Here is a 24169-nt window from a genome sequence, read left to right on the forward strand (position 1 = left end):
TCCTTTTGCGATGACCCCTACGTGCGTAGTTTGACGTTCGATTACCCCGCGCTTCGTTGTCAACTTTCACTGATGTATACACTATTGAGGCACGCATATTTATGTAGTTACTTCATGGACAGTGCTGCTATATTCGAAAAATATGCTATTCCTCTTCTAAAGGCGCCATTTCCGGACTATGCCGGATTGTGCTCGTGGTCTGATAACAATAAAAGCGCTTTCTGCACGAGAGTGCAGAAAGCTCTTGTTAAAAATTATGCAGCGCTGGCTCAATACTCCTGGAAGTACAATGATATTTATTAGTAGTACATAATAATAACAATAAACATGTCGTTCTTCTTTTTTTGCAAGGGCCGCGCACCACGATTGAACAGCAGACCACTTGACGTTGTTGCGACCGGTGTTTAGATCCTTCCCACCGCTGCAACCAGTTGTTGCGTCGTTAGGGCTGCGTCGTACCCGGACTCCGTTTGGTAGCGTGACAGTCTCCGGGCTGAGGAACTGATGCTCGCAAGTTGGGAAAACGAAAACAAACACGTTTACTGGCACTTTTTGTACACTTATTTGCATAGCGAAAAGGTTAGAGTCCAGCGACGAGCGAACTGCATGAGCCTTTAACCCAGGGCTCAGAGCCCTTTTTCTCACTCAGCACCGTCGTTATAACCCCCTAAGGCTGGCTCCTCCTTCTTGATTGTAACGAATCACACACATGACACTACCCACCATGGCACCAGCCAATAACTGTCGCTGAGGGGTCGTTGCACTCACTGAAGCAGCAAAGTTCCCGCGGTCAACGACACGCCTTGTGGGGTCAGCCGGGAGAACAGGATACTCGGGCAGGTTCATCTGTCTCTTCCCAGAAGGGCGGGAAAGAGTTTACGGCGACTCATTGGCTTCTATCAAAACATACAGGAGCGATCGGCGCCGCAGCATACCAAACCATGTCAAAGTGGTCCATTGTGAGGACGTCCCCAACTTTGATGTCTCTCTGCTAGTTCATGTATCTCGGCCGCCCGACGGAGCTCATACGAGGCTCTTCCCATTGTGGGGCGCTTCCCGATGCGGGGAGGCCGTTTCTGGGATGGATGCAGGTGCCACAGTAGTGTGAGAACGCATCGCCCGTCCATTCTCATAGCCACCGCGTCGCCACCGACGGACAGTCATAACAACGTTCAATTGGTGCTGTCCTTTGAACTTTAGTTGCAGATCTCTTTCAAATTCGTCAGTTATACCCTGCCCAGGCTGACGATCGGCCGTTTCCAAAGCGAGGCGATGGAGATCGCGGGCCACATGGCGCTCGTGGGCTTGGCCATGCTACTCAGCAACGTCGTCATCATTGGCAGCCTCGGCATATCGGCCACCAAGCAGTCGTCCCGCATACGCTACTACTTCATGCGCGCCATGCTCCATCAGGAGGTCGGCTGGTACGACACCCACATCGGCGGAGATGTTGCGAGCCGTATCACCGCGTGAGTGACGCTTTTCTTCTCTGTCTGCTGGACCAATCTGCTATTTCCCGTTGGTGTTGTAGGTCCAGGGGTAAACGATCAAAGCAGGAAAGGCCCTATCACGCTCGCGAAACGTCCAGGGCGCTCCATATTAATATTGTATGTGCTCTCCAAGAGGCGCGCTTCTAGTTGAACCAGTGTGCTGCGTTTAAGTATAATGACGGTAGATTACAATCCGCACATGACAAATGGTAGCGCTTACTTGAAGTTAAAAGCTTAATCCATGTGAACACACGGGTTTACTTTCAATATTAATGACCGTGTACACAGAAACTCACAACGTAACAGGTTGACAGAAGCGTAACGAAACAAGGGTGGAGGTGGTGGGCGTCTCAGCTGTTCCTGTTTTTCATCTGTAAACGGTGAATACTTTTTGCCCTAAAGGGCCCCTCATCAGACTCTGAGAAAACAAAAAAACCGAGCGCAACATTCTCTCCTGGCGTTTCTTGCCTTTCTGGCGCACTTCGTGACGCAGAACAGTGATTCCCGTGACGTCTATATACTGGGTCATTCCACGCCAACTGTCCCAGCCGGGGCACTCGACAAAAATCAATTTCTCTGAAAAAATCTGAGAAAAGTACACACATATAGACATTAGTTCTACAGTATTTTCCCGAAATGTTTTGAGCGGCAAAAATTTTTCGGGCACGTGAGCGCCATTTGAACTTCTCGATATGGTGGAAAACCAGGTACGAAAGAAAACTTCGCTATAAATGGACCGTTTCACGCATTCATTCGAAACTTGCTTTTTTGTGTTTTTAGAGCATCGCGCTTTTATTATAGGACAGTTGCTTAGAGTAGCTTTATATTTTTTCATTCCTTGGCGCGTAGGTAAAATTGAGTAAGTTGCTGCGTTTTCGGGAATTTTTTTACAAAAGAAGATTGTAGACCAAATACATCAATTATTTTTTATAGCTCTCCATAAAACGTACTATCTTCTAATTTTTTTGTTTTGCCTGTGTGCGACGCACAGGCTCTAAAATAAAATCCTGAACTTGGAACAAACGCTACATTGGCCTATGTTCAGACGTCTGTAGCACCCTGAGGTGGTCCAAGAAAACATAAGCGGAAAAGCGCATACGATTGAAAATCACAACACCTTCGTCCACAGAAAGTTTAATCAAAGTAGTTTTTGTTTTACTCAAGAAAAAAAAATTTTTGAAGTTTAGTCCCACCATTGCATTATTTTGCTATGGGGGCAGTACAAACCGACTGAATTTATTACATAAAAAGAAGAGGCAGTGTATTCATAGCACATGGTTTTCAGTTCCTTTTGTTAGTACTTTATAATATATATTACATATCAAGGAGATGATAAACAAAGGTAAAATATAACAATACCATTGGCTTAGATGCCGAAATTCCCCAATAATGAATCGCGTTACTTATTGCATTGTTTACGCACACCGGAGGCGGAGGCGGTGGCGCCGGACAACTACGCCACAAAAATAGGCTGTTGTGATCTCATAACAGCTGTAAAGCAATGCATGCTACCAGACAGCCAAATTCTACTTTAACCAAAACCTGCTGTCTGCAACCATCCAAATAACGATGCGAAAAATAGCTTGGCATATCCCGTCCGTAGTGTCACGGACGACGGGCGGAATGCGTGAATACGCGGCGCGTTGTCACATCATGTGCCGTTCGTTGCGGAATACTTTGATGAACTCCGTTTGGGTCCGCTATAAATGACCACGCTCACGCCTCCTTTCTCCGGTTTACATGAACTTTGAGACTTAACTTACTTGGACGCCACTTGATTCTCAGAGCCGCATGCAATAAGTAACGCGATTCATTATTGGAGAATTTCGGCATCTAAGCCAACGGTATTGTTATATTTTACCTCTGTTTATCATCTCCTTGATATGTAATATATATTATAAAGTACTAACAAAAGGAACTGAAAACCATGTGCTACGAATACACTGCCTCTTCTTTTTATGCAGTAAATTCAGTCGGTTTGTACTGCCCCCATAGCAAAATAATGCAATGGTGGGACTAAACTTCAAAAATTTTTTTCTTGACTAAAACAAAAACTACTTTGATTAAACTTTCTGTGGGCGAAGGTGTTGTGATTCTCAATCGTATGCGCTTTTCCGCTTATGTTTTCTTGGACCACCTCAGGGTGCTACAGACGTCTGAACATAGGCCAATGTAGTGTTTTTTCCAAGTTCAGGATTTTATTTTAGAGCCTGTGCGTCGCACACAGGCAAAACAAAACTTTAGAAGATAGTACGTTTCATGGAGAGTTATAAAAAAATAATTGATGTACTTGGTCTACTATCTTCTTTTGTAAAAAAATTCCCGAAAACGCAGCAACCTACTCAATTCTACCTACGCGCCAAGGAGTGAAAAATATAAAGCTACTCTAAGCAACTGTCCTATAATAAAAGCGCGATGCTCTAAAAACACAAAAAAGCAAGTTTCGAATGAATGCGTGAAACGGTCCATTTATAGCGAAGTTTTCTTTCGTACCTGGTTTTCCACCATATCGAGAAGTTCAAATGGCGCTCACGTGCCCGAAAAATTTTTGCCGCTCAAAACATTTCGGGAAAATACTGTAGAACTAATGTCTATATGTGTGTAATTTTCTCAGATTTTTTCAGAGAAATGGACTTTTGTCGAGCGCCCAGACTGGGACAGTTGGCATGGAATAACCCTACTACATACTCTCGATTGGTCCATATACGCGAAATATCAGATGTGAATTGTCTCCTGCAGTGCTTTACCATGCAGCCGCCTATCCGTTCTTCCTTGCCTCGCATCACTATCGTGCGCGATCAACTTATTTCACATTATTTCCTGTGTTTCATCATCAGCCTGTCTACGCCCACTGCAGGGCAAAGGCCTCTCCCATGTTCCGCCAATCAACCCGGTCCTGTGCTTTCTGCTGCCACGTTATACCTGCAAAGTTCTTAATCTCATCTACCCACCTAATTTTTTGTCTCCCCCTCACGCGTTTGCCATCCCTTGGAATCCAGTCAGTTCCTGTGTTTGCGACTGCGCAAATTGAGATAACAGCGTGTAGCCGACAAGAGCGAAATCCTGATAGGCTCCACGCTTAGTGCTGACATGGTACACGTGTTTTTAAGAAATAAGTGGCGAGGGGGAGTTATCGCCTGTAGGAAGGGTAGCGAAGGCGAGGACAAAACCACTCCATCTTTGAACGCGGGGTGGTGAGGGTCCCTTTATGGAGACTTCTTCCACTGCATGACATTATTATATTGTTTTATTTTGAAGCACTTTCAAGCAATAGCGATGCTTTGTGGTAGAACAGCTGCTTGCTCCGCAGACGGCCTGGGTTCCATTGTCACTCGAACTTCAGAATTTATTTCATTTTCATCTTTCTCGATTTTTCAGTCACGGACAATGTGGTGATTTTTTGCTCACAACCAACGACGCTGACACCGACTCCGGAATTTCTGCGAAACGAGCTTTAACGCTTTCGCGTAAAAAAAAAATGCCTTGCATTCCGCGTCGCGCGAGCACGCCGCAGCAGCGAATAACGGACCACCATCCCAGGAATCGAAGGGACAAACTGAACCTTTCTATCGCTTCATTATTATTTAATATTTCTTTTACACATTATCATCGTAATGGAAGTAAACTCTACTTTCAGGATCAGCTTTTGCGAAAGCTTAAAAAATGGCGTTTTCTGAGTTACATTTCTAAAGGAAGTTGCTCATCATGAAGCATGTCGAACAAAGAGTGACAGCAAAAAAAATTATCGCCATGACGAAATACACTAGAACGATCGTTGCTCAAAAAACGCATATAGCTTGCGTTTTACAGCATAAAACTAGCACGCACTAACGAAATGTTTGCTATTCACTCTCGTTACCATGTAATAAAGTTATGCGTATGTTTTACATTGACCTCATGCTTGGTGGGTTTACACATGCCTGAGCAGCACGAGAAGATTTTCGAGTACCTACAGTGTCATATCATTTTAATAAATCTAATTCAACCACGGCCGACACCTGGGAAGCGATTAGTTTTGACGATACCTTTGCGAGAATGTCATTTGATGCGCCAACGTCTCCAAGCGATAACTTAGCACTGTTGAAATCTCGTCGGACAGCCGTGGCTCGTAGTAGACGGGCGAACGCCTCGCTAAAGTGAAAGTACGCCCGAAAGCGATCGTCCAAGAAAATGACCTGGCAACTCCTAAACGCCGTCACTGGTGCGCGCATTGGCGCACGCGGCCACGATTTAGTCGAAGGATAGAGCCGTGGTGCTGAGAACGGTGTCATCTACAGAAATTTAATCAACGTATGCGATCCTTTGGGCATCAAGAGTTGTAGGTGTGAAAGAACTAAGCACACGTCCAGCGAGGCGAATCCGACCGCTAACCGCGCGAACTCCTCCGACGAATCCGTGCCAACGCCACGGCGGGAACAAACGCCGATTTCAACGGCCTTACTATGGCGAGCGCTAAAAAGAAATTTAAAACCAATACGTCATAGACGCCATTTCCGCAATACAAATCTCGATGACTATTCTTTTGTTCACGGCATTCGAACGTACGTCATGCGTGTCGTTTGTGCCACTCATGTGGCTAATCTTACGGTCAAGTCAGGCAAAGCTGCATGCCTGTAAAGTCAACATGACCGCTCTCTTTCCGCTGGCGCTCGGCCGTCTCAGTGCGCACTTCGTGACGTATGATACGGGAACACTCTGGCAGTTGCGACCTAACAGCGGCATTCCCAATGCATTATATCTTATGGGAGCCATGTCGGGACCGGCGGAAAACGACTTAAGTGCCGGGAAAACGCAACAGTGAGGAACGTAACGGCGGAGTTCTACTTAGCAACAAATTGAAATGTTACACGAAGTAGCACCAGGACCTCAGTCCTTTAGCATCCGACCTGGCGTAACTGACCAAAACGCTGGCGCAAGAAAATGCGGCCACCTTTGTGCGGTCTATAGCCTGATATCATGCTTTTCGATGAAAGCACAGCACGGTCTTTGGTATAGGCCGTCTACTGGTCGCCTCGAAACATAAATGGTGCGCATGACGACGTCCGACGCAGCCCTCCCTCCCGCACCGCCCTAGCTGTCTTTCGTGAAGTAGACGGTCGGCACGTTTCATCTCTGCTTGAGCTACGTTCGTCGGCAGTGCAAGCGCAGTTTCGCTCACATGGAATGTACGACGCGGGGGGTGCTGTTATAGACTTAGACATTATAAGGAACATGACGGCGACACCAAAATGCCCACCAATATAGCTGTTATCGGAATAACACTGTTCTAGAAAGCTGAAGCAAACGAATTTGCGGCGTGCATGCAGCCAGCGATAAGACACGCAGCCGTTTGAGCTTGTGAAGCACTCTCAATGTGAAAAACAAAACCTGCACGCATGCTAGTATAATTTCTTCCTCACTTTGCAGAGATTTCGAGAAGATCCACGACGGGCTGGGTGAGAAGATCGGCATGTGCCTGTTCTTCCTGTCAACCGCATCGGCGTCGTTAATCTCGGCTTTTTGGCACGGCTGGCAGCTGACACTAATGCTGCTCGCGCTCGTGCCTTGCCTCGTGCTCATCACGACCATCATTGCCAAGGTGAGCACCCGCCACTTTCGCACTGAAGCAGAAACGCTTTTCAGAGACGCTGTCGCTTTGCCGAAGCAGCCTTGGCTGGCGCCCAAAGCAGACACCGAAAGAAGGTTGCGTGCTGTTAAATTGCACTGTCCCATTTTTCGAACTCCTCGCATCGCAGTCAATCACATGGAAGCATTAAATGGAATAAAAATAACTAAAGTAGTGTTGTAACGCACACGCAGATAATAGCGTGCGATTCTTCTTGAATATGTGTGGCATTTTGTTCTTTGAAATACACGGGCAATCGATGTGCGATTTCCTTTTCTCTATGAAACCACATGACAGATAGTAAAGCCAAGGAAATCGTATGGGACGTTCTTTGTAGCTTTGGAACCAAGGTATAGTAAATAAAGCTATATGAAGGTAGACGCAAACACAATTTCGCAGCCGGCGGGAGTGGTATGTACGGCAACTCGCACCACTGTGCTGTCTACATGCGCACGTAAAAAAAAACTTTTCTAGGGTTAGGCAGCGGCATCTGTGGCAATAGCAGAGAATATGGAGAGAATATTAAGAAAATGGAGAATAAGGAGGCAGTCACCGTGGTGGTACAACTGGCGATGCACCGCGCGCGTTTCGATAGAGAGTATAACGAGTTTTTTTTTCTTCTTTCAATTTGAATAAAGCGAAGCTTGTTACGACTCATCTGGATGGCAGTGTCGTACTCGAAAAACCCGGCGACGGCGAGCGTACAAGAATGCAGCCCTGGCAAGTGCTCTAGTCACATGCGTGTGTTTGCGCCGTTTTCCAATAATTGATGCTCTCTCGATCGAGGGCTTGTCGGCAGTCAGCCGTTTATGATATCTGATCTTTTATCGAGGTGACTTGTCATTTCACGTTGCCACATTTCTTTCTTCCCTGGATACGAACATGACGGTGCCATTCCCGGCATGGAGCTTGAAGAATAGTTATGAGGGATAGAAAGAGAGGAGTAGCACCTCAGGCACGCCCCCGTTTTTTCCCATAGAGCTCCTGAATTTTAACAGCGATTAGCCTGGCCGCCTTTTGCGCGGCCTACCAGAAAACTACCATCATCGTGAACAGAAACTACGCAAATCACACTACTCACTCCTGGTTCACTGAGGGAGAGAAAGCTATAGAAAGAAAGAGAGAGAAAAGTAGAGAGAAATAGTGGGAATAAATACATAAAAAGATAGGCAGAGAAAGTCACATATATATATATATATATATATATATATATATATATATATATATATATATATATATATATATATATATATATATATATATATATATATATATATATATATATATATTGTTAAGACGTTTATTGACGGTGAGATTGACGGCGACGATGCACAACGACAGAGCGCAGACTCGCAGCCTCTCACGAGCACGAGCACGAGGGGCGTGCTCTCCGAGGATAGGCGAAGAGGGTGACCCACTAAGAGGCGCTTGAGAGGACGACCCATTAGAGCGTTCCAATGCTTCTCTACAATTACCCCGGGTACGAAAAGGGAGCCGCCTGGCGACCTAACAGCTGGACACTATGAGCGGGTCATGGTAGGGCTTGAGGCGCTCCACGTTGACAATGTCGCGCCCTCGACGGCGCATGTCGGAAGATGGTTCAATAGGTTCAATCAGGTAGTTGACCGGGGATGTGCGTTCGACGACACGGTAGGGGCCTTCGTATTTTGGTAGTAGTTTGGAAGAGAGGCCAGTTGCAGTGGTAGGAACCGAGAGCCATAAGAGCGCTCCAGGGAGGAACGTGGGTGCAGAAGTGTTGGTGGCACTGCGAATGCTCTTCTGCCGCTCTTGGTCCTGCGTAGTAAAGGTCCTGGCTAGCTCGCGACACTCCTCAGCAAGTCTGGCTGTGGCAGAAATAGGCGCACACTCCGATCGATCCGGCGTGTATGGAAGGATGGTGTCGATTGTGTGCGACGGGTGCCTGCCGTACAATAAGAAAAAGGGTGAGAAACCAGTGGTGCTTTGAGGGGCGGTATTGTAGGCGTAGGTGACGAAAGGCAGAATCGAATCCCAATTTGTGTGATCGGCGGCGACGTACATCGATAGCATGTCGCCGAGCGTGCGGTTAAAGCGTTCGGTGAGGCCATTCGTCTGCGGGTGGTAAGCAGTAGTTTTGCGGTGAACAACGTTGCACTCTTTGAGGATGGCTTCGACGACTTCCGACAGGAAGACACGGCCTCGATCGCTGAGCAGCTCCTGGGGTGGACCGTGGCGCAGCATGAACCGGTGGAGCAGGAAGGAGGCTACATCGCGCGCTGTAGCCGCGGGGAGGGCGGCAGTTTCGGCGTATCGCGTAAGGTGGTCTACAGCGACGATGGCCCAGCGGTTACCAGCCGACGTCAGAGGAAGTGGCCCATACAAATCGATGCCAACGCGCCCAAACGGCCGGTCAGGGCAAGGTAAAGGCTGTAGACCTGCTGGTGACTGGTGCGTTGAAGCTTTGCGGCGCTGACAATCGATGCAGGAGCGAACGAACTTCTGCACGTAGCGGTACATCCCTCGCCAAAAGTACCGTTGGCGAATGCGGTGGTATGTTTTCGATACCCCAGAGTGCGCACACTGCGGATCAGCGTGGAACGATTCGCATATGTCAGAACGGAGACTGCGGGGTATTACTAGTAGCCACTGGCGGCCGTCGGCGTTATAATTGCGTCGGTGAAGGAGGTCGTCGCGAATGGCGAAATGATGGGCTTGACGACGCAACGCGCGAGTGGATGGTGTTGCCGATGGATCAGTGAGCAAGTCTATCAGTGAAGCGATCCACTGATCCTTGCGCTGTTCGGTAGCGATGGTGTGAATGTCGATGGAAGAAACGGCATTGTGAGACATTGAGCTGTGGGTATTGTCGTCAGGCAAGGGGGAGCTCGAGAGTGCGTCGGCGTCAGCATGCTGGCGTCCGTTGCGGTACAGCACGCGGATGTCGTAGTCCTGTAGGCGAAGTGCCCAGCGGGCGAGGCGGCCTGATGGATCCTTCAATGATGACAGCCAGCATAGTGCATGGTGGTCGGTGATGACATCAAATGGGCGACCATACAAATAAGGTCGGAACTTCGTAAGGGCCCAGATAATCGCCAGGCATTCCTTTTCGGTGACGGTGTAATTAGTCTCGGCTTTGGTAAGCGTACGACTTGCATATGCCACGACATATTCAGGGAACCCTGGCTTGCGCTGCGCAAGGACAGCGCCAAGGCCAACACCGCTGGCGTCCGTGTGTACCTCTGTAGGGGCCGTAGGGTCGTAGTGGCGTAGTATGGGAGGCGACGTCAACAAACGACGGAGCTTCGCGAAAGCTTCGTCGCACTCTGACGACCACGAATTGAGCGGCCCATTACTTACGAGGGGCTTCGTCAGCGGCGATATGATAGTCGCGAAGTTTCGAATGAAGCGCCGAAAGTAGGAACACAGTCCTACGAAACTGCGCAGTTCCTTGACGGACGTAGGTTTGGGGAACTCGGTCACGGCCCGAAGCTTGGCTGGATCGGGGAGAATACCGTCCTTGGACACGACGTAACCGAGTATTGTCAGCTGCCGTGCTGCAAATCGGCACTTCTTTAGATTCAGTTGCAGACCGGCCTCGCTCAAACGCGTCAAAACATGCCGCAGGCGTTGAAGATGCGTGGAGAAGTCCGGAGCGAAAACAACGACGTCGTCGAGGTAGCATAAGCATGTGTGCCATTTCAGGTTGCGCAGAACGGTATCCATCATGCGCTCAAAGGTGGCGGGCGCATTACACAGCCCAAACGGCATGACGTTGAATTCGTACAAGCCGTCGGGCGTGACAAAGGCGGTCTTCGGTCGAGCGTCATCAGCCATGGGTACTTGCCAGTACCCTGAGCGCAAATCGAGAGATGAAAAGAATTCTGCGCCTTGCAGGCTGTCAATTGCGTCGTCTATTCGCGGTAGTGGATACACGTCCTTGCGAGTGATCTTGTTAAGTCGTCGGTAGTCCACACAGAACCGCACAGAACCGTCCTTCTTCGCCACAAGAACGACAGGAGACGCCCAGGGGCTGTTAGAAGGTCGAATAACATCGCGGCGAAGCATCTCGTCGACTTGCTCGTTGATTACATGGCGTTCTGTGGGAGATAACGCGATATGGACGTTGCCGCAGTGGCGGCTTGGTGCCAGTGTCGATGCGATGCGTAACGGCGGACGTGCGGCCGAGAGAAGTTTGAGCGACATCGAAAGAAGAGCGAAATTCTTCCAACAGGCCCAGAAGCTGGGAACGCTGGACTGGCGTAAGGTTGTCAGCAATGGAGGAACCAAATACATCAGCGGGTGATGACCCAGACGTGGAAACAGCACCGAGCGTACTGGAACTGTGGCAGTGCATTTCATCTGGTTCGTCCATAACTTGTGCGTCTTCGAGGGGTTCCACGCTACCGAGACATTCCCCTTGCACCAACGTGACACTGTACGGGAATGGATTGATAACAAAAATAGAGGTGCTGCCCTGAGTGACTTGCACGGTCGCGAAAGGCACCAACAAGCCTTTCCTCGTGCAAACACGGTCAGATGGCGAGAGGAGTGCAACGGTGTCGGAAAGACTTGCGCAGTAGACTGACACCGCCGTTGACGAGTTTGCAGGCACCTTGGTGTCGTCTTTGACATGTACCTTGCCCGCAGCCGATGGATTGTCTGCCGGCGTCCAATCAGGGAACGGTGAGAGCTCTATTTCGGCTGGTGCGCAATGAATGACGGCGTCGTGGAGGGAGAGAAAATCCCATCCTAGGATGACGTCGTGAGAGCAGGCTGGAATTATGATCAATTCGACGGCGTACAGAGCATCCTGAATAATGACGCGGGCGGTGCACACCGCTGTAGGGTGAATACTTTGGGCGCTGGCTGTACGGAGGGAGAGACCGGAAAGTGGCGTCGTCACTTTTCGCAGTAATCGGCTAAGTTTGGCGTCCATGACGGATACCGCGGCTCCAGTGTCGATAAGGGCAGATGCGCGAACACCGTCCACAAACACGTCTATCACGTTCGATGCGCTTCGCTGAGGGCTTTCGCAGTTCGATAGCGTCGCAGCCCTTGCCTCGTGGACTGCGACGACTAGTTTTCCTGGTCACGTGAGACCGGACGTGGCCGCATGGGCGACAGTGAGCGACGTCGTGGAGACGGTGACCGGCGGGTAGATGTTGCGGCGCGGGACGTCGGTGACATAGGCGGCGCTTGGTCATAATAAGGTCGGCTTGATTGGCTGGGGAGGGCTGATGCGACCCGAGGCGGCTCCATGCGATTGCAGTAGCGTGCGACGTGACCGGCGCAACCACACGCGAAGCAGATGGGGCGGTTGTCGGAAGTGCGCCAGCGGTTTGCGGGTCCCATCCATGTCGCAGAACGGGACGGACGAGACGGCTGCTGATATGAGGGCATTGTGGGCAGGAGTCGGGGCCTGGGGACGACGTCGACGTACGTAGGCGGCACAGGCGCGTCGAAGGCCTGGGGTCCGACGACGGCTTCGGCGTAACTTCGCGGTGCAGCCACAGGAATCGCTGGGGGCGGCCTGGCTACAGCTTGCGCGTAGCTTAGTGGCGCATGCACTGGAGGCGGTTGGTGGTATTCAGGAATGACCTCTGCGATTTCCTGCTGAATCGCTCGGCGGAGAGGAGGCAGGAGGGTAGTGGGCGGCTGGTCAACACGCTGCGGTGGAGCGAAAGCCAGTAGAGTAGCGTTCCAATGCTTCTCTACAATATATATATATATATATATATATATATATATATATATATATATATATATATATATATATATATATATATATATATATATAGAAAGAGCAAGAGAAAGAAAGAAGCAGAGAAAGAAAGAGAAAAAGGCAGAGAAAGAGAAAGAAATAGAAAGAAACATGTACAAAGTAGAGATACATAAAACAGAGAGCAAGAAAGAAGAAAGAAAAAATAGTGAGAAACAGAAAAGACCACGCAGCTTGTTGGGACCTAGGTCCGTCCGGTCACGGGTCACGATTGGTAGCGTGCTCTCGTCACCGGACCCATCCCGTTAGCAGAGAGGAGACGCACCCGTTCTCCACAGACGGAGGTTTATTTCATTCCACACTCAAGAGGATCGAGAAGAAGAGAGAGTTGTGTAACAGTTTTCAGCTTCCCTAGCCACCCGTCGGGCAACCCCCAGGCACCCCGTGTCCGCAGATCCCGCCAATCGGATGGCTCGACGCCCCGGCGGCGAGGATGAGTGTCCGGAGGGTGGAAGGGAAGAGTAGTGTCGCTGACCTCGAGGGAGAGACGGTCCGTTCCCCCTCGCTCTGGTGTCAAGATCACGTAACGGTTTTCAGGACGAATCCCAGGCAAACAGCACCACGCCAGGAGAGAGCGAACGAAACTCTTCGTTTCCTGTCGAACCCCGTCTGCTGCGCTCCAAAGTCGCGCATACTTCAGAGAAATGCCGCGATCGGTGGCTTCCTCCAAGCAGCAACCGAGCGCGGCCAACAGCAGTAAACGCAATGGTGCTTGCGACGACGCATTCCAGAGCCGGACGGAACAGCTTCTCCGCCGGGGAAGAAGATCCCGAGGTACAATGGCCAGCAGGTACTGTGCAGAGGGATCCGAATCGCAACTCGTCCTCCACTACTCCACGCCGGAACACCAAGGATTCGATGATCACATCACCGCCGGCACACAAGGAGCAACGCCTGCAGGAACGGCATATCTTCCTCCGACAGCACTCTCCAAAGGCCATGCCCTGTAAGGTGGCCGTCTGCCCCGCTGAACTAGCACCTGAAGGCCTAAGGACTGGAATGAAATCGCGCCGAACACACAACCACAAACAAGCAAGCGCATGGCAATTCTCCACCGAGATTCTCCGGGCTTTGCCTTCCTCGTGGTGTTCGCTTCCCCATGTTCTACTTTGAATTTTATTTCCCTCCTGTATCAACACCAAAAGCAACCACTACTCCACGTACCACATTATAATCAAGACACAGACAAATGATTACATTAACACTAACAAAAGGTTATTGTGAAAATAGGAAACAGGAAATCATTTTGAAGTCTTCGGTGCACTAGGGGCAACGACTCAGACCATCTGCATTGCCGTTGAGCCTACCCTTCTTGTAATGAATATCAAAAGTGTACTGTTGAAGAGCCAAGCTCCAGCGCAAGAGACGGCCGTTTTTGGAAGACATGGACTGTAGCCACGTCAGAGGACAGTGGTCAGTTTCTATAGTGAACCTTGAACTAGCGATGTAACAAGCTAGCTTCTGCACCGCCCAAAAAACGCAGGCACACTCCTTTTCTGATGCACTGTATGCTTCCTCGCGAACCGAAAGCTTTCGACTGGCATACAGTGCCGGGTGTTCATGGTCGTTTTCTCCCCTTTGACAAAGCACGACACTCATACCCCGGTCGCTGGCATCACACTGGAGAATGAATGGCTTAGAGTAGTCAGGCGCGCTCAACACCGGCTGACTCGTTAGTGCTTTGTTCAGCGTAGAAAATACATTCTCTTTGGCCTCATCCCACTTTGCCATCTCGGGTTCCGTTTTCCTTAAAGCATCAGTCAACGAACTAGCAATCTCGGAGTAATTCGGAATATACCTTTGGTAATAACCGGCCAAACCAAGAAATGACCGTATGTCCCTCTTCGTTCGAGGTTGAGGGAAATTGTCGATGGCGGCCAGTTTGACCTCTGACGGCCTGCGGTAGCCTTGACCTATCACATGCCCTAGGTAAGCCACCTCAGCGCGTCCCAATTGGCATTTCGCCGCCTTCACTGTCAAGTTGGCCTCACGCAGACGACATAGCACGGCTCGCAAGTGTTTCACATGGTCGACCCATGAAGAAGAAAATATAGCAATGTCGTCTAGATAAGGGAGTACAAAGTCCTCCATACCCTGTAGCACCTTGTCCATCAGGCCAGAGAAACAATAGGGTGCATTCTTTAATCCAAAGCTAAGGACCTTTGGCCAAAATGTTCCCATCGGGGAAATAAACGCCGCCAGCCTACTAGCCCTCTCAGTTAAAGGCACCTGCCAGTAGCCTCTGACTAAATCCAAAGTCGAGATGAAATTGGCACTGCTTACCCGCTCAAGCCTCTCCTCAATATGCGGTATAGGATAGGTCTGGTCCTTTGTAATCAAGTTGAGTCTGCGGTAGTCAATACACGGTCGCGGCTCCTTTCGGGGGACCTCGACCAAGATGAGAGGCGACGTATAATCACTCTCTCCTGGCTCTATCACCCCTAACTCTAGCATCCTGCCTATCTCCGCGGCCAATATTTCACGTTGTCGAGGCGAAACACGGTAAGCCTTTGAACGAACTAATTCTGAGGAAGTCAGCTCAATATCATGAACTAAGGCTTTGGTTCTGTCGGGTGTGTCTGAAAATACATCTTTAAATTCAAACAACAGTTCGGTCAGTTCGGCCTTCTGATCTGGCTTCAACTCTGCCTTCTCTACCAGGTTACCAATAGTCCTGTGGATATCATTTTTTTCTCTTGTCAACTCCGGGAAGTCAACAGGCATTTCGTCCGGTTGGTTGAGTGACATGTTCACTATGGCTTGCCTTTGCTGGTAGAGTTTGAGTAGATTACTGTGGTACACTTGTGTTTTCCGCCTTCCCGGCACAGCAACCAAGTAATTTGTATCCGATAACTTCTGAAGAACTTCAACTGGTCCCTCCCACTGAACCTGAAGCTTATTTTTCGGTGATGGCCTCAGTATCATCACTTTCTCACCTACTCCAAAGCTTCGCGTTCGGACTGTTTTGTCATAGTAGCGCTTAGCGTTGCTTTGAGCAATGCGCATTTCCTGCCCAGCTAGTTCCTGAGCGGTGTAAAGTCTGTCCAACAACTCAAGCACGTATGCCACGACCGACGGGTCGTCCTCCCGGCCCTCCCAGGAATCTCGAATAATGCGAAGAGGAGATCGCAGAGCACGCCCGTAAACAAGCTCCGCAGGTGGAAAGCCCGTTGATTCGTGAGGAGCGATTCGAAGTGCGAACATAGCTGCCGGCAAACAAGCCTCCCAATCTCCTTTGTGCTCATGACAAAGGGCTCGCAGCAGCCGTTTCATGACTGAATCCACTTTTTCTACGGCATTTGACTGGGGGTGGTATACAGAACTGTGGATGATTTTTACCCCACACTTTTCTAGAAAAGTCGAGGTCAGAGCACTTGTAAAGACAGATCCCTGATCAGACTGAATTTCTGCGGGGAAGCCCACGCGCGCGAAGATCGACAAGAGCGCCTTTACTATCTCCTCCGAGCTCAGTTCCTTAAGCGGTACTGCCTCCGGGAATTTCGTGGCTGGGCAGAGCACCGTGAGTATATGCCGATACCCGGATTGCGTTACAGGAAGCGGACCCACTGTGTCTATAACTAGCCTGCGAAAAGGTTCAGTGATAATGGGGACAAGCTTCATCGGTGCTTTAGCCTTATCCCCTGGCTTGCCAATACGTTGGCAGGTGTCACAGGTCCTCACAAATGCCTCCACCTCTCGGAAGCAGCCGGGCCAGTAAAACTCCCGTAACAAACAGTCTTTTGTTTTTCTGATTCCTAGGTGCCCTGACCAAAGACCTCCGTGGACCAGATGCAGCAGCTCGCTGCGGTAGGAATAAGGTACGACGAGTTGATCAAACTGAACTCCTTTCCGACTCCTGTATTTTCTGTAGAGGACACCTCCCCTCTTGATGAACTGAATGTTCTGCTTGCGCACACCTTCCTTTGCGTCTGGCGTCAAGTTACGGAGAGTAGAGTCCCGTTTCTGCTCTCCTATCAGAGTGGCAGGACTTACCCCTAGCAGCTTTCTGGTGCATTCCACCTCTCGAGATGCCCCAGGTTCGTCCTGTTTCCTGCACCGTTTCTTAGTAAGCGTGTTTTCAGCCGCTTTACGGGGCTCTCCGGTTTGGTGCTGGATAAGGATGGTTCCGCCACAGCTGTTTCCTCCGCCACAGGATGTTTACAAACTGTCTGAGCCGCGAGTTCCCTCGCCTTGGAGCGAGTTAGGGCTTGTACGATACCTTCACTGAACCCGATTCCTCTTTGTCGCAGCATATCCTCTGACTTGTTAGAAAACAAATACGGGTACTGCGCCGGGAGATGTGCCGACACGGCGGCTTCAGTATCTAAAACTCCGAAAGGGCCCTCAATTCGGACCCTTGCTACTGGGAGACAGCCACTGTTAGCCTCAACCGCCTCTTTTATCCAAGCATATTCTCCCATGAACTGACTTTCCTCGACGTAAGACGGGTGCGCCACGTCCATTGTGGCGGCCGAGTCGCGAAGCACGCGGCACGGTTGGCCGTTGACGACGAGGTCACGGATGTACGGTTCTAGCAATTTCAGGTTTTCATCGTTACTACACAGAGACATCAACACAACTTTGGGGTTCTTGCATCCCAAAGCGATATGCCCTGTCTGTTGGCACCTGAAGCAAACTACTGGCCTCTTGGCCTCGAACGCCTCTTTCTGTTGCCCTTCAGCCCCCTTTTCGGGCGCCTCTTGCTTTCCCCTCGCGTTCTCGTCACTACCTCCCCGGACTCTGACCTCTCCTTCAGTCTATACTGACTCGACTTAGCCCATCGCGGCGGCTTGTCTGGTCGGTATTTACTCATCTCCTTCCTGGGGGCCTCTTTGCCTACGACAACACGACGAGTTACATACTCCTCGGCTAGCTCTGCTGCTCTCGTGATAGTATCTACGCCTGGCCTATCCTGAACCCAATACCGAATGTCTTCAGGCAGCCGACGGAAGAACTGCTCTAACGCAAAGCACTGCAGAGTCTTTTCCGCGTCGCCGAGCGCACCCTCCTCTCTCAGCCATTCCTCCAGGTTTACCTTTAGGGTGTACGCGAACTCTGGGTAGGACTCATCTTCAAATTTCTCGACCTCTCCGAATTTTCGCCTGAACGCTTCTACCGACAATCTGTACTTTTTGAGCAGACTCGCCTTCACCCTATCGTAGTCCTCTGCGTCTTCCTTCCCCATGCGGGCTATAATGTCAGCTACTTCACATGGCAGCAGCGTAAGTAAGCGCTGCGGCCACGTGTCTATGGCGAATTTTTCCCGCTCACACGTGCGCTCAAAGTGCACAAGAAAAAGACCCAAGTCCCCTCCTACTGCGTAGGATGGCATCAAGTCTGTCATTCGGCGTTCTTTCTCTCGCGCCACTGCACTAGCTCCGTTCGAAGATTGAGCCTTCACCAGCTCAACTTCTAGGCGTTTCATTTCGATAGCATGCCGTTCCATGCGTTCCCTTTCCTCTCTTTCCTCACGGCGCTTCTGTTCCTCTCTTTCCCTTTCCTCCCGGAGCTCCTCTTTTCTAAGCTCAATGGCATCCAAGCATTCCCTGAGTTCCTCCTCGTTTGCCCCAAGTCCCTCGATCTCATCAATGATCTCCGGCTTTCTTCTCGTCTCGGCAACTTGGAGGCCCAACTCACGGGCCAGCTCTAACAACTGCGGCTTTTTAAGCCTCTTCAAATTCATGGCTGCCCTTAGTGCTGCTAACTTCCCTTAACACAACCTTGACGTACTCTCAATCTTCCGTCAACGGTTACTCTAAATCACTGCTTTGTACCACAATGATACGCAAAGCCAAGTGATATCTCAGGGAAGAACAGTCATGCACTCACCCTCCGCAGTCATGTATCCGCGCACGTTCCTTCCGCAGATGTCAGTAGTCCCACGAGGAGCCGTCGTTCAACGTTAGGTCCTCCGGGTAGCAGGTCTCAGCATTTCCGTCAGGTCGATCGGCTCGATCCCACCGCTGCCATCCGTTTGTTGGGACCTAGGTCCGGCCGGTCACGGGTCACGATTGGTAGCGTGCTCTCGTCACCGGACCCATCCCGTTAGCAGAGAGGAGACGCACCCGTTCTCCACAGACGGAGGTTTATTTCATTCCACACTCAAGAGGGTCGAGAAGAAGAGAGAGTTGTGTGACAGTTTTCAGCTTCCCTAGCCACCCGTCGGGCAACCCCGAGGCACCCCGTGTCCGCAGCTCCCGCCAATCGGATGGCTCGACGACCCGGCGGCGAGGATGAGAGTCCGGAGGGTGGAAGGGAAGAGTAGTGTCGCTGACCTCGAGGGAGAGACGGTCCGTTCCCCCTCGCTCTGGTGTCAAGATCGCGTAACGGTTTTCAGGACGAATCCCAGGCAAACAGCACCACGCCAGGAGAGAGCGAACGAAACTCTTCGTTTCCTGTCGAACCCCGTCTGCTGCGCTCCAAAGTTGCGCATACTTCCGAGAAATGCCGCGATCGGTGGCTTCCTCCAAGCAGCGACCGAGCGCGGCCAACAGCAGTAAACGCAATGGTGCTTGCGACGACGCATTCCAGAGCCGGACGGAACAAGCTGCGCTCTTCCTTCAGGCTTGGCACGACTATAGTGCGAAGCTGCCATACTAGGGAACGGAAAAGGAAACGGCGGCTGCGAGAAGAGCTCGAAGCGATGGAAGTCCTAGGCCAACGACGTCGTGCCCGTAGATATCTGACAGGTGCGAACGCTCAGTTCTGGAGTTTGGACACCCGCGTCCTGACTAACCTAGCTAACTCCTAGCAACAACCTAGAAGCAACCAGATAGGACTTCAGATTAGTCCAGTTATACTGTTTCAAGCCTTGTGCGACCTAGTGCAAGGTTCGCCATTTTCTCTTCAGTATCTTTCCAATCCGACACATCTTTAATAGCTACATGTAACTTTCTTTACGCGTTCCTTGACATCTTTTTTTCTAGCAGCTCCGAATGTCACTACATGCAAACTAGTTATTGTATTCAATAAGTAAGCTCGTCAGCGTGTCTTGCTTAGGACCGTGCCATGATTCTGAAACATTGCGGTGCTGATTTTTAACATGTGGCACAAGCAATGCATGTAGGCCTAATTGCTGCTTTCACATATTTACGGCGCGATAAGCAAACACTGGTAAAGCAAGGAACATGGCCATTCCGTTTCTGTGTTGCTTCTTTTTTTCTGAGCCTGTTTTATTACAGCAAAAGAACATTTATTTCAGCAGGTGGCAGAATCTGTCACTGCAAACCATCTCTTTATTCAAGTAAGAAGCGATATAGCCTATGCTATACAACGTTCTAAGCCATGAAAAGCGTACTTGTATTTTATATGGGTAAGGCGTGGGAATGCAAGCGTGGTGGCCTGTAAATTGCTCTCGAAGCTTTATTTCGGCCGCAGACAGTGCAAAGCACAGGCAACAAAACTTGCTTCTCCTTCCTATGTTCTCACCTACAGACCCAGTGTAAGCTGGAAGCCGAGGAATCTACCGAGTACCGCTACGCGGGAGCCGTGGCTTTGGAAGCGATCACCTTCATCAAGACCGTGATTGCCTATGGCGGACAGCACAAGGAGATGACACGGTAAATGGTTGTCAGCGCATTTCATTGGCGTCCTTGGCGTATGAATGCATCTTTAATGGCTATTTTCAGTTTGGATTAGTTTTGATAACAATTTATTTATTAGTAATCCGTCTGGCATATTTAAAGCTGCGTAATTATGTTTACGAAACAGGGTTCGCGATGCAAACTCCTCGGATTAGTGGCTCACAATAAAGTGCCATTGTCGTATCATTCTTTACATACAACCGCAATTCGGTTTATGCTTAGTGGACGCCCCGCGCTATGATGAAGGTGGAATGGTAACATATGGCGCATGTGCCCCCTTTCAAGAGCGGAGCGGCTTAAGCTTGGCAAAACTTCGGGAGGCATTGGCACAATAACGGGCGGGTAAGCGCCGCCTGCTGAGCGATGGCGTCACCATGCATCGCCCAGCAAAGCGTTGGAGTATGGAAAAGGAGGAGGAGAGAAGAAATAAGTAAAAGGAAATAATACTTCTTGGAGAAGCGGGATTCAAACCCCCGTACCTACGGCCCGAAGGCGAGCGTCGTAACCACTCGGCTATCACGGCATGCTAGCAGATGCGTTTATGGTAATCATATCACTATGTTGCTTTGGGCGAGAGGACGAGGAAACTATACAGAGAAAGAGAAAAAAAGCAGAGAGAGAGAAAGAAACACAATGAAAGGTAGAAAAGGAAAGCGTCAGGCCTGCGCGGAGCACGTTCACCGCGAAAGCTGGAAGAGCGGCGCGTTCTAGACTCTCTTTGGGAAACTAATGCGAGTGTACATACAAAGTACGCCATAAACAATAATTTTTGTGAAGTAGGGAAGCACCTGTTATGCCATTATTCGTCTTTAAGCGGATACGCGAGGTACCCGCTGCACATCCGTAAGGCATTATGTGCACTTTGTTGATGCTGCATGTGACTGATGACGATGGAGAATTATGGTTGAGGACTTTGTAGTGGGCGGGAAGCTTGAAACCACATACTCGTCGCGCAAATAGCATTGTGTGATGCCTAGTTGCTATTTTACTCTACTTCCACGCTACATTACATATGTTAACGCGATTCGTTGCCCGACATGGCGCCTCTATAGGGTATTTTTCCAAAGGAGTTTCAAGCACCAGCGTGGCGCTGTGGTAGAATACTCGGCTGCCACGCAGAGGACCCGCGTTCGAATCTCAGCCATTCTTTGACATTTTCATGTAACTCATGTTCTTCTTATTTCGCGCGATAGCGGTTGCGGACAACGGCGGTGGTGGCAGACAGCTACCCCAGCTAATAATTTTACATTAATACTGTGTCTAACAAAGAAAAACGAGCTCTTAAAATTCCCTTCTTTCGTACATTCATGGCGAGAGTCTCGTTCTGGCGGACTTGATGCCTTCTGGTAGTATGCGAGGGATTATTGGTCAGCTGCCAGCTCGTAAAAAGATCACGTGCTACGTGACGCCAGCAGGCAGAAAAAGTGTTCGCGGCGATGGCTGCGATTGGCGCTCACTAACACTCCCAGGTCTACATGCGCAGATATACCCCATGAAGTAGCTGGGGGGCATGACCGCCGCCGTAGCTCACATGGTAGAGCATCGGATGCGTAATTCGAAGGTTGCAGGTTCATTCCCCGCTGGGGGCAAGATATCTTTTCGTCCACTTTACTTTCTTCGCATTTCTACCAAAATTACTACGAATAACGTCCCCTATACTTTCCTTGACATTACTGTCTGTTAGTTCTCATTATTATTGTGTCGAAGTAAGCTAAGTGGCATAGAAATTCGACAAGAGAGAACGCCTGTGCTACTGCATAGAAAAGCACCGTAAGAGACGGAAAAGAACTCGCCATGCTCAGTTAACCAATTGATGGTCTTACATAATGGTGACGTCACTTGCGTCGTACTGTCGGACACACGACGTGTGCTGAAAGGACAGGAAAGAGCAGCCTTGAGACGATAGAGCGATAGCTGAGCATATTGGAAGAGCTTCAAGGATCATTCAACCAATCACTAGTGCGCTGACGCAGCGTAGCTCAGCGAATCAGAAGTGGGAAAATGATTGCAGATAGAGTAAGCTGCGTAAAATGGTGCGACCCCGATGATTAGACACACACTGTTGAGCAAGTGCATTTATATTTATCATGATTTGGCAAGCACTCCTAGATGATAAACTTCATCTCAACAAGGTTGTAGAAAGACTTGCCCACTAAGTTAACTTTACATAATTGCAACATAATTGCCTGCCGCTTGACAATTTCTACCACGCTGTTTTGATACAACTGTGCTTTCGCTCAATCTCTTCTCGATAGTTAAATTTTTTGCGTCACAGCTGGATCGTTGGAACACTGTGTATTTGAAAACAGTACAAGACCCTCATCGCAAATGCTGCGAGTGGTCTATCGCACGAACTGTCATTTCGCCTATCTTTTTTTTAGAATTGTAATGTTATCGATGCACATTACACGAATGATTCACTGCTGTTTCGATAAATTCTAATCACTGATCTAATACATAAAGTAATGCGTGTCAATATTATCAAACACTAAAAGGCCACAATTGGTTGAACGTTGACGATCTCACGTTTCCTATATGTGCTTGCTGTTTCTCGCGTGTTAGTCGTCTTTTCGGTCCTGTTCACGTATTTACCTAACGAATGCACGTACTTGGATGAAGGTGTAAAAGTGGAAGCTGTACTCAAGCAGCGTTAGAAGAACTTAAATTATTCTTGTGTAATGTTTTAAACACGCGCTGCGCTGCTCCCAATTTAGTCTTTCTTTTTACCCCATGTGCACATTATTGTCAAACATCGCAATATGTTTCAATGAGCATCACTCCGTGAGGAACGATTTCTGCCTTTTTAGGAGTGAGAAACCGATGCTCAGGACCTTTGGTTAGTGCTGTGATTGCCGTACGTTGTTTACATGAGTTTTATTGATGCAGAGTTGAGCATATCTTCCCGCGCATGACACGATGAGATGGGGTGTACAGTCCATCGATACGCCTGCAATTACAGCTACTCGGATGGTTTGGATCGTGCAACGCAAACGGGTTTCCGCAAGGGCCTGGTTGCCAGCCTCGGAGTGTCCGTCATCTGGACCTCGATCTTCGCGAACTATGCAGTCGGCTTCTGGTACGGCATCGATCTGATAGTGGGAGACTTTGAGCTCCCGCCCGGACAGAGGAAGTACGACACGAGCACGCTTATAATCGTGAGTGCTGTTTGCAACATACAGAAACAGTCGACGTTGCACCTGGGGTAAAAAAACATTATTAGGCATAGTTTCCGTTGGGCATGTTGGTACATCATCGACGAAAATAGCGCACTAAGAACAGGGACACGAGAAGATTGTTGCGTGTCCTTTTCTCGTGTCCGTGGTCTTCCTGCGCCATTTTCGTCGACGAGGATATTAAGCATCGTCATTCTTACGTAGGTGTGATTGGGACTGTTCCCCATCTTCTGTTATACCATGCAGGGGACAAATGTGGCGTTGCAAGGGTCTACCTAGCGCTTTACTATAGACTCCTTTTTGGAAGCTTTTTTCAAGATGGTACCAACTGAAGAGCCATTCGATATCTTGCTAACGTACACAACACCATACGACGCCATACGTGTGTTGCTTCAGGTGTTTATTCGCTTACTCTTGGCGTATAACATTCAAATGTACTGTAATCTTTTTCATAATATTTAGCCTATGCATCTTTCACTTATCCTTCCGCCATTTGTTTAGTTTCGAAACTTTCGAGTCACTACCATCAACAGCTATGCACCAAGCAGCTGAATGCTGTA

General features: G+C 49.4%; 1 protein-coding gene across 1 annotated transcript in view; it reads left to right on the forward strand.

Moving 5' to 3' along the window:
- The first annotated feature begins 1245 nt into the window (after window positions 1-1245).
- Window positions 1246-24169, forward strand: part of LOC119385426 (ATP-dependent translocase ABCB1-like) — a 132463-nt gene continuing 109539 nt past the window's right edge. Inside the window, exons 1-4 of the mRNA XM_049413986.1 lie at window positions 1246-1469; window positions 6897-7068; window positions 20288-20412; window positions 23396-23591. Coding sequence (XP_049269943.1) covers window positions 1273-1469; window positions 6897-7068; window positions 20288-20412; window positions 23396-23591 — 690 coding nt within the window. The 5' untranslated portion in view covers window positions 1246-1272. The remainder of the gene's footprint in view (window positions 1470-6896; window positions 7069-20287; window positions 20413-23395; window positions 23592-24169) is intronic.

The sequence above is a fragment of the Rhipicephalus sanguineus genome, chromosome 3 (genome assembly GCF_013339695.2).
Source record: "Rhipicephalus sanguineus isolate Rsan-2018 chromosome 3, BIME_Rsan_1.4, whole genome shotgun sequence".
In the NCBI taxonomy this organism is placed as follows: domain Eukaryota; kingdom Metazoa; phylum Arthropoda; class Arachnida; order Ixodida; family Ixodidae; genus Rhipicephalus; species Rhipicephalus sanguineus.